Below are 11,839 nucleotides of genomic sequence, written 5' to 3'. Positions count from 1 at the left end.
ATTTACTATTATCACGATATAGAATATAGATAAGAAATGTCAGCTGTTCAATTTCGATATACGTAATAAAGGTATCAATTGACATCAGCTGTAGAAAAACTTGGAATTTTTAAAAACACAACCCGCAGCCTCAAACTTGAAAATGTAAAATTGTAAAGAAAATTAACCTTTAATTTGTGTGTGGCTTGCCATTGCTATCTACCATCTACTCCAACACAAGTCGTTCGTCTTCCTGTATGCTGGGACGCTACACCATAATAGGGGTGTATGATTATATATCATGACATGCTCATAAAATCTACGCTGGCAATAAATTGAAACAATGATTGGGTATTCATTAATCAATAATATGTATATAGAACATTTTAATGTATTTTATAATTATTAGAATAATTGGTACATTATATAGAACATAGGTAGTTTTGTAATAAATTGATGGTAACTTATATAAAATATAAATATACAAAAGAATTATATAGTATGAATTTAAAAAACAGTATTAAGTCATACTTAATACCTATTATCTAATTATTGTTATTATTAATTCAAGCCCATCAAATTTATCCAAATCAAAGTACCTATAAGTAGATACTCAATTATAAATTATTATATTTTAATCTTAAACCTTATATTAGTTTTATTGTCAAAATAACCTTTGAATAGGTAATATGAGGGTAATAAATGTAGAACTAACATATAATATACTAGCTAATTCTAACTGAAGTACTATAGAATCAAAAACAAATAATAATTTATAAGCTTTTGCTTAGTATCAGATTTTTTTTATATAATTACAATTAAAAGTAAAATATAATTTTTAGGTTCAATATACATCATAATATATAATTACCATATATCTATTTACACAATATTTACAAAGACTAAATGTACATTAAAAAATATACCTACTATTTGTGCAGCAATAATTTGTACTTAACAGTTTGCTCCTTAGCAACCATTGGAATACCAACTGTTATGTCTTTATTCAGACACAGTTTATGATATACATCAGTTTGGACATTCATGTTACCTTTGAAGTGTAAACGTAAACGAATTACAAATTCCCCCCATCCATGTCTTGTTAATGAAAATGGTTTTTTAATTACATCTACAATATGGTTGGGTTCATAGGATTCATGTAAGAAATATGTCACTTTGTCAATATAAACCAAATTGTCAACTCCTTCTTCTGCATTGCGTACATAAACAGTCCATTTGTATTTCATTTCATTTTCAGAATCACTTATTTTAACAATATTTCCAATAACAAATGTTAAATCAATTAATCCAGTCTTAGGAATAAAGCATCCAGAAGGCAAAGCATTTTGTGAGATGTTTTTGCTAAGTAGTTCTATGTTGCTTGCAGGCTCAGTTGTTACTTGTGTTGATACATTACTTAGGTTTGTCATAAATACACTCAAGTCTTTTGCTTCGTCTTCGCAGTCCAAATTTTTGAGAAGTGCATCTCTTTGACAATTTTTATTGCCATCAGCATTATTTTTCATTTTTGCATAATGTGATATTATGATGCTTCTTCTAAGTTTTTTTAAATTGTTGATACAAGTGAAAATATTTTGATCGATTTGATCTAGTGTTCGTTTTGTTTTAACCATTTCATCATCCAAATCTGCTTGCACACCAGCAACAACTTGAGAAATTTGATCTGCACTCAATGTTTTTAGAATTTTTTCAGTTGAATTCATTTTTAATGCAAACAATGTTTATTCATCTACCTATAACAAACAGTTTATTTCTTATTTAATAATTTTATATACCTAATTATTATGAACATAAATTATATATAAATGTTGTACCTAATGAAAATTAATTGAGTCAATATTTAAATTATGATTACCCACTATCATAGTATTTTTTAAATTCAATGTGCACATGAAAAATACTAATATATAGTTTACATTTGAAATTGTTAGTAAAATATTACCTATCTACACACATTAAAATAAAAAGTACATCTACATGATTGAGGGCAATTTTCAAAGTAGAATTAATATACAAACAATAAATGAATAAAATGTCTTATGGCTTGTAAATTTTAATATTCATTAAATTAATACCTACCTATACCCAGCGCTGATTTCGTGACAATTGTAGTCAGTAATTTGTATTTTGGAGCGACTGTGTATTTTTTATAGAAAATCCAGATCCATGGATCACAGAATACAATAACTTACAAATGAAAATGTTTGGGGTCTGGATGGTAAGTCTTACGAGTAACTGTATAAGTGTATAGTGTATTAGACATTAGTGTATTACTATTTACTATGATGGCATGATGGCATGATAAATTTAATTTAATTTATCATACAATAATATTTGTTTGAAATTAACTATTTGATATCTTATCAGTGTTAAGATACACTTTGATAACACACATGTGAGCATAAATACTTATGTATTCTAAGACCGTGTGTGAGCAGTTTAAGATGTTATGCATATTGCATATTATTGTAATATATTATATACATTATACATAGACCTTATAGACCATATAAATAAAATATGAATTAAAAGATCAGATAGGTTCAACAACAATATTATAGTGACTAATGACTATACATGTTTACAAATATTAAAGCAGAGAGGTTGGGATTACACAACAAGTAAACGTATTTGAGTATTGAGTATGGGAAGATGGATGATTATTTAAGGTGAAACATTAAAAGAGCGGGTAAGTGGATGTCGCTCTGCTGTACATTAGGTGGTGGGGTGGACCTCTGACTAGGGTAGGTTAGATTTGAATGGAATGATAGGTATCATTGTATACGAAAAACGATTCTGAACGGAGATGATTTGTCAGTCTAGGATATATTATAGATAATTAAAAATTTTCAAATCTTTGATTTAAAAAGAAAATTTTGTATAAATTTATAGCTTAAAATAATTTGCGAATTTTCGTAATTTTTACGTATTTAGTCAATATTTGAACTTCAAATGCTAATAAAAAAAAATTGTGCCTACGTATTTTTATAATTTTTTAATTACTATAAGAATAACTTATGAGGAACTTTGTATTCAACTTTCAAGTATTTTGATGAGGCCGAAAAAATTTTATCAACCCTTCAAAAAAATTTTTCAGAAAAATTGAAAATTTCAGTTGTCTATTAATATCTCAAAAAAAAGTCAAAATATTTTTAAAATTAAATCATGCAAAGAAAATGCCAATTTAAATAATTGATAAAATTTTCACGTATCTACGACTTATACTTTTTGAATAATAACAAATATTTAAAATCGTTATCGTAACGCTATTTCGTAAAAATTTAAAATTCAAACGCACCTCAAATTTTTCCTATAATGACTACGCTTCGAGATTTCTCTATAGCTACTTGAAGGAAAACTTAGTGTTGTATTCTTAATCCTTAGTTATAAACACAAACAATTTTATGATTTTTCAGCTTCAAAATTACTTGCAAATTTTCGTATTTTCGACAGATTTCGTAAAAATTTGAACTATAAACGCTTATAAAAAAAAATTGTGCCTATGTATTCTTATAATTTTTGAATCACTATAAGAATAACTTATGAGGAACTTTGTATTAAATTTTCAAACAAATTCTTCTCTAATATCCATGAAAACATTTCGTAATCACAATACAATCATCTCGTCTAATATATATGTGTCTAATATATATATAATCTGTGGTACAATTATTTAACAAATTTTCAATTTTTCAATTTCCGATCTAAATATCTGGTGAAATTTTCAAGACTTATAATTTTTGAAGTATAACAAATAATATTTAAATTCGTTAGACTCGTTTGAGGATAAATCGTTATCATTACGCGATTTCATAAAAATTTAAAACTCAAACGATCAAAACATTTTTTCTCTAATGACGCTTCAAATTTTCTCTATAGCTATTTGAAGCAAAACTTATGGAAAACTTGGTGTTAAATTTTATAACCTTAGATATAAATACAAACAATATTATGAATTTTGAACTACAAAATAATTTGCAAATATTCATGGTTTTGACGAATTTCTGTCAATATTTGAAATTCAAATGCTAATAAAAATTTAATTTGAATTTCCGGTTGACATTTTTTTGTGATAAAGATTGACAAATTTGTAAGGAATCTTGTATTAAATTTTCAAATCTTAGATTTAAAAAGAAAATTTTTTATGAATTTCTAGCTTATAATAATTTGCGAATTTTCGTGATTTTTACGTATGTTGTCAAAATTTAAATTTGAATGCTTGTAAAAAAAAAATGTGGCTATATATTTCTTTTATTTTTCAACTGCTATTGCAAAATTATATTATGAGCCTTGTATTAAATTCTCAAATCTTAGAATTAAAAAGAAAAACTTTTATGAATTTCGATCTAAGATAATTTGAACATTGCCGTAATTTTTATGTATTTAGTCAAAATTTGAACTTCAAATGCTAATAAAAAAAAATCGTGCCTATGTATTTTTGTAATTTGTTAATCACTATATGAATAACTTATGAGGAACTTTGTATTAAATTGTCGAGTATTTTGATAGGGCAGAAACATTTTATCGACACTTCAAAAAAAAATTTTCAGACAAATTGTGATAAAGATTGAAAAACTTGTAAGAAATCTTATATTAAATTTTTAAATCTTAGTTTAAAAAAGAAATTTTTTTATTAATTTCTAGCTTAAAATAATTTGTGAATTTTTGTGATTTCTACGTATTTTGTAAAAATTCAAACTTTTAATGCTTATAAAAAAAAATTGTAACTATGAATTTATTTTATTTTTCAACTGCTATTGTAATAATATGTTAAGAGCCTTGTATTAAATTTTCAAGATTTTGTACCTAAAAAATAAATTTTTATCGATTTTAATTTAAAAAAACTTATAATGATTAAAAATTGCATATACCTATGAATAGTTCAATTTAAGTCAAATTTTTTTAAAAATTTTATGGTGGATAGAACATAGGTACTTATATAAACATTCGGTGAAAATTTCATGTATCAATGGTCCATAGTTTTAAAGTTACATAAAAAATCATAATTGATTTTGTCGAAAACTAATTGTACGTAAAATTTCCTGTTTTTCCGTTAATTTTTAGTTTGTTTATCCCGATTATTTAGAAAAATATTCCCCAAAGTATCAACTAGATTCACTTTCTGATTTAACAAGGTACTGAAGTTAAAAGTCAAAGCATTTTTACTGCCCCAAAACGTAATGATAAACACAAAAAAAATATATTCATGGTTTTGAAGAATTTTTGTCAATATTTGAACTTCAAATGTTAATAAAAAAAAATTGTGCCTATGTATTCTTATATTTTTTTATTCACTATAAGAATAACTTATGAGGAACTCTGTAATAAATTTTCAAGTATTTTGATAGGACCAAAAAAATTTTATCGACACTTCAAAAAAAAATTTCAGACAAATTGAAAATTTCAGTCGTCTATAAATATCTAAAAAAAATCAAAATATTTTGAAAATTAAATCATGGAAAGAAAATACTTATACTTTTTGAATAATAACAAATATTTAAAATCGTTTCAGGATAAATCGTTATCGTTACGCTATTTCGTAAAAATTTAAAATTCAAACGCACTTAAAATTTTTCCTATAATGATGCTTCAAGTTTTCTCTATAACTACTTGAAGAAAAACTTATGGAAAACTTAGTGTTGTATTTTTAATCCTTAGTTATAAACTCAAAAAATTTTATGATTTTTCAACTTTAAAATTACTTGCAAATTTTCGCATTTTCGACAGATTTCGTAAAAATTTGAACTATAAACGCTTATAAAAAAAAATTGTGACTTACGATTTTTAATTTTTTTTAGCTACAATAAGAACAACTCATAAGGAACCTTGTATTAAATTTTCAAGTTTTCTTGTTTGTCCAACATTTTTTTACCGACACTTCAAACAAAAATTCTCAAAAAATCGAAAATTTTAGTGGTCTATAAATAACTCAAAAAAAGTCAAAACTTTTTGAAAATTATACTGTATATAGTTAACACTAACATAAACATTTGGTGACAATTTCAAGTATTTACAGATATTAGTTTTTGATTTACAACCATATAAAAAAATCAATTTGGTCGAAAACTGGTTTTGCGTAAGATTTCCCGTTTTTCTGTCATTTTTTTTTGTTATTCTCGATTTTTTTGAAAACTGTTGGAAAATGTTTACTTTTGACCTGTATAATGTATCAAGGATCTTCAATTCTACATCGGAAACCACCCCAAAAATTTGAAATCGAAGCATTATTTCGACTAGTTATGCTGTACACAGACACAAAAAAAAAAAAAAAACACACACACATCATTGTAAAATCAATACATTCATCACTTCGTTCAGAACCTAAAATGCTAATAAATTGCTTAAAAAATAAAATATACTGTATAGTTAATAATGAACAAGAAAATACAGATAATGTATTTCCTATTTTTAAGTCTGATAGAGTATAGCAATTTATAGATAAATTCGTTGTAATATTAAAATTTACGATACAAAATTAGTTCTTCTGATTACTGAATGCAAATTTGTGGTGTAGTAAATTTGTTTGACATATTATGCGGGTGTGGTGTCTTCAAAGTATATCACAGGAGTGACTGAAATGAATAGACAAACTATTTAAGTATAGCTTTTTATTAGCTAAGCCACCCTATATCCGCCTATGAATACAGTGGCGTAGCCAGAATCATGAAATGGGAGATTTTAAGTATAAATTAAACTAAATTTTTGACAGTTTTCATATATAAATAATATACAAATAATAGAAGCGTTAATTATTAGGGGGAACGACTATGGGATGGGTTTAAACACTTAAGCCCCCTAGCTACGCTACTGGCGTATGTATATATATACTACCACACTATATTATGATTGTAATAGGTAATGAATTCTAAAAAACATGCATTTATATTAGTATTATTTTATGTTTATTACAGTTGAAAATGTATTAGGCGAAGAAAATAAAGGCGTATACGTTTTAATGTCCGGACTAGACTTGGAAAGGATGGTGCTTTCTGGTGGGCCTGTTGGGTATGTATAGGCTGTTGAATTAAAATTTAAAATCAATAATATATCAATGATTAGATCATTAATAGTTATTATAAACTATTATTTAACAGTAGTTCTGTAATGAATCCTGTACCTTTATGTAAATTATTTATGTATTTTAATTTTTCTAATGTCAACATTTTAGATTAATGCAGGCGTGTATAGACCTGACATTTGATTACGTACATTCTAGAGAACAGTTTAATACTAAAATTGGAGAGTTTCAATTAATTCAGGTAAACTCTAATTAATGCTATGTATTAAAAAAAACCTAAACATATACTGCTTATTATAGATTGGTATGGTATATATCAGATGTGTAATTTAATATTTATACCGGATAATTTCAATGGAACAGGGAAATGTTCGGTCTTAGACTATATATTTAAATATGTTAGACTTGAAATAATTCAAATATAAATAATCGTTTATATAATGTTTTATAGGGCTTTATGAGCTTACTGCAGTCTATAATAACTCTATATAAAGTATATTTTAACATGAAACTTTATAAACTATATAGATCAAGTATAATATATGGAAAAATATATATATACTCAGTATTTATATTTTTCTTACCTTATATTATTCTAACCTAACGATTACGCGTCAGGCAGATTTTTAAGAGATGCCAAGTTGTATGAAATTGGTGCAGGTACCAGCGAAATCAGAAGACTAATTATTGGCAGATCGCTAAACAAAGAATACTTTTAAAACGGTTGTGTTATATTTTTAATAATATTTTAACAGTATGTCCTATCACCGATCACGTTATAAAGGTTTTCGTGTGTATTATTAATTAATATAATATTATTATTATATATTTAGATATTTAAATAAATACACGATGTATTTACACTCTACGTAGAAAGCATGTTGTATATTTGTATGGTTTTGATTTAATATTGTTAATATATTGTAAAATTATATATTAAAAGTTATAATTATTAACTGTATATATGGTATTGGTATATCTACTGACTACTATATTTAATGTGCCTCAGTGGCATATCCAGCCACTCAGGATTATGATAGGTGGAGGGAGGTTTAATTATAAACTAAATTAAGTTTTTTACGGTTTTCATGTTTAGGTGATATAAATAGATAATACATTTAATGAAAAAGAAGACTATGAGGGGAAACATCCAACCTGGGCACCTGGCTACGTCACCGAGAGTATCTACAGCACCAATATACTTTATTATTGTTGTAGATATAATACCTATTACTCTTGAATATAAATTTTATAGTACCTACCATTTTTTTAAATTTAAAATCCATGTTAATACTATAATAAGTAATAATCGATGAACGAATAATAATAATTGTCTACATTGTTGACACTGTTGACAGTCTGCAAAAAAACCAAACTATAGTTAAGAATTTATACTAGGAATACGCTGAAATTGCAGTCAGTAAATTCCAGATGTTTATAAGTACAACAAAAAACTGTTCGAAATCATGAATAAATTAATGGTTATCAAAAGATTGTAACAGTGAAGCTTATAAAACGTTATATAATTTATTCAAAATTCCACTATAGAAAAATATAAAATTTTATGATTTTTCAACTTCAAAATTACTTGCAAATTTTCGCGTTTTCGACATATTTCGTAAAAATTTGAACTATAAACGCTTATAAAAAAAATTGTGACTAACGATTTTTAATTTTTTTTAGCTACAATAAGAAAAACTCACAAGGATCCTTTTATTAAATTTTCAAGTTTTTTTGGTCGTCCAACATTTTTTTACCGACACTTCAAAAACAAAATTCTCAAAAAAATCGAAAATTTCAATAGTCTATAAATAACTCAAAAAAAGTCAAAACTATTTGAAAATTTTACTGTATATATATATATATATATTTAACATTAAAATTTGGCGAAAATTTCAAGTATTTACAGTGATCAGTTTTTGAATTACAACCATATAAAAATATCGGTTTGGTCGAAAACTGGTTTTGCGTAAAAATTCCAGTTTTTCTGTCATTTTTTTTTGTTTTTCTCGATTTTTTTAAAAACTGTTGGAAAATTTTTACTTTTGACCTCTATAATGCACCAAGGATCTTCAATTTTACATCGGAAACCACCCCCAAAGTTTTATCGTATATAATGTGTAGGTATATATCTGTATAAGAATCTTAATAATATAATATAGTAATAGGTACCTATAAATTATAACATTATTGTTCGAACGCGGAACCGCTTTGCCACGGATATTACAAGTGGCGATTTATCGAAGTTCAGGGCAAACTCCCCCCTCCATTTTCCAGTGACAGTACGACGGTCGGTAGCCAAGTCGCCAGCCACCCCGTCGATAAAATGTTGTCTTTTCCTGGTGGTGGTCGAAGAGGACTTCGGTCGACGCGTATTTTATGCTAAGTCGTCGTAGCTCAATTAATCGTGGTAAATAAGAAATCATTCTTTTTTTAGTATATCATAAATTATAGGTTTTTCTATTGAACGTAATTCGAATGTTTTATGTAACGTCACAGACATTTATATGGACGGGACTTTTAATGTCTGCCCTAAATACTTCACTCAACTTATTACCATTCATATGGATTTAAAGATGACGTATATGTACCACTTGTATTTTGTTTTGCTACGCAACAAATAAAAAACCACTTACGACCTAACGTTAAAATATTTTGTGATCACTGTAGTTTGCATGGTATGACACTCGCACCTCTTTAAGTATTTATAGATTTTGAGATTGCGATTCAAATGACAGTAGAGAGCGTATGGCCATTGGCCAACATCACAAATATGAGGGTGCAGATTTCATCTAGCCCAAAATTGGTGGCGGAAAATTCAAAATCTAGGCCTCTCGATGATTTACAAAGTTTCTAGTTCAGAAAATAAGAACGGCAATTTTTTGAATAATTATTTGGCCTTCACTTTTTGAACCCAATAGAAGTTATAAGCGATTGCTTTACAGACGAGTTGATGACAATTCGACCAAAAGACAACGAGATAGTTGAAGAGTTCACGGACTAAGCATTTAGCATTTGATAATTAAATTTCCCCAGAATCAAATTTTCTACCAAGTATATTCATCAACGGAATTTTACTTGTTCTTTACATTACCGGTTACTGTGGTGAGTGTGGAAAGGACATTCTCAAAACTTAAACTAATTAAAAATTATCTAAGAAGCACCATGTCCTAAACACGGCTTAGAGGTCTTGCGATGATTTCGATAGAAAAGGAGCGTGCTAAAAAATTGAACTTATTGTCATTAGTGAAGACGTTTGCTCAAGACTAGAGCAGAAAAAAATAATTTTCATTGTAAATGAAGTATAATTATTACTATTTCCGAAATTATAATTCAATAAATTATTAATTTACTATAAATTTATATTTTTAGATTCTGAGCGGAGAGAACCTAACCTAACCATAGATGCATGAAATTTTCACTGAATGTTTATATAAGTATATTCTATCCACCATGCAATTTTCAAAAATTTTGACTTAAGTTGAACTATTCATAGGCATTTGAAATTTTCGATCATTATTAGTTTTTTTAAAATTAATATCGATAAAAATTTATTTGTTAGCTTGAAAAGCTTGAAAATTTAATACAAGGCTCTTAACATATTGTTACAATAACAGTTGAAAAATAAAATAAATTCATAGTCACAATTTTTTTTATAAGCATTCAAAGTTTGAATTTTAACAAAATACGTAAAATTCACAAATTATTTTAAGCTAGAAATTCATAAAAAATTTTCTTTTTAAATCTAAGATTTGAAAATTTAATACAAGATTCCTTAAAAGTTTTTCAATGTTTATCACAAATAAAATGTCCACCGGAAATTCAAATTACTTTTTTATGAGCATTTGAAATTTAAATTTTTACAACATTGGATTTTCACTGGATTTCACATTAAGTGATTTTTTTATTTTGGGGTGTAACTCTAAAAGTCTAAAACGAATGACCGCAGATACTTGAAATTTTCACTGAATGTTTAGTCATTTTCTATATTTGATAAAATTTTCAAAATATTTATATTTGTTTTGAGCTGTTTACTGACATTTTAATTTTTCAACTTTTTTAGTTTTTTTTTCTATAAATATCGATAAAAATGTATTTGTTCGGTAGAAAAGCTTGAAAATTTAATACAAGACTTCTAACACATTTTAACAATAGAAGTTGAAAAATAAAATAAATTCATAGTCACAATTTTTTTTTACAAGCATTCAAAGTTTGAATTTTTACAACATACGTAAAAATCACGAAAATTCATAAAAAATTTTCATTTTATATCTAAGATTTTAAAATTTAATACATGGCTACTATCATATTTTTACAATAGCAGGTGAAAAATAAAATAAAAATATAGTCACAATTTTTATTTACAAGCATTCAAATTTTGAATTTTGACAACATACGTAAAAATCATGAAAATTCGTGAATTATTTTAAGCTAGAAATTCATAAACAATTTTCATTTTATATCTAAGATTTGAAAATTTAATACATGTTTCCTATCATATTTTTACAATAGCAATTGGAAAATAAAAGAAATGCATAGTCTTAATTTTTTTTTTACAAACATTCAAAGTTTGAATTTTAACAACATATTATGTAAAAATAACGAAAATCACGAAAATTCGCAAATTATTTTAAACTAGAAATTCATAAAAAATTTACTTTTTAGATCTAAGGTTTGAAATTTTTAATAATCTATTATATATCCTAGACAGATAAACCGTCTTCGCTCAGAATCTTTTTTCGTATACAATGATATAATATCATTGGATTCAAATTTAATTCCATCCATTACAGTAACCCACTTGTAACCTAAGCTACTGTA

General features: G+C 26.0%; 1 protein-coding gene and 1 long non-coding RNA gene across 2 annotated transcripts in view; one reads left to right on the top strand and one right to left on the bottom strand.

The window, feature by feature from the left end:
• Positions 1–46: 46 nt before the first annotated feature.
• Positions 47–11,839, top strand: part of LOC149058398 (uncharacterized) — a 13,126-nt gene continuing 1,333 nt past the window's right edge. Inside the window, exons 1-3 of the long non-coding RNA XR_016190178.1 lie at positions 47–330; positions 6,912–7,005; positions 7,169–7,259. This is a non-coding gene — a long non-coding RNA (uncharacterized LOC149058398). The remainder of the gene's footprint in view (positions 331–6,911; positions 7,006–7,168; positions 7,260–11,839) is intronic.
• On the bottom strand, positions 530–2,335 carry LOC107162773 (uncharacterized). The gene is made up of 2 exons (XM_015509797.2): positions 2,080–2,335; positions 530–1,733 (listed from the first exon to the last, which is right to left on the bottom strand). Exon 2 carries the CDS (start codon positions 1,701–1,703, stop codon positions 909–911), a length of 795 nt encoding a protein of 264 aa, XP_015365283.1. The 5' UTR covers positions 1,704–1,733; positions 2,080–2,335; the 3' UTR covers positions 530–908.

Source organism: Diuraphis noxia, unplaced genomic scaffold, assembly GCF_037042655.1.
Source record: "Diuraphis noxia isolate RWA-SAM2 unplaced genomic scaffold, SU_Dnox_SAM2 contig0002, whole genome shotgun sequence".
Lineage (NCBI taxonomy): Eukaryota > Metazoa > Arthropoda > Insecta > Hemiptera > Aphididae > Diuraphis > Diuraphis noxia.
Note: the sequence above shows the minus strand (reverse complement) of the source record. Positions and strands in the feature narration are given on the sequence as shown.

What these genes read in the sequence shown, in the direction of transcription:
- LOC107162773 (XM_015509797.2), bottom strand. Translation starts at nt 1,703, where the DNA reads ATGAATTCAACTGAAAAAATTCTAAAAACATTGAGTGCAGATCAAATT.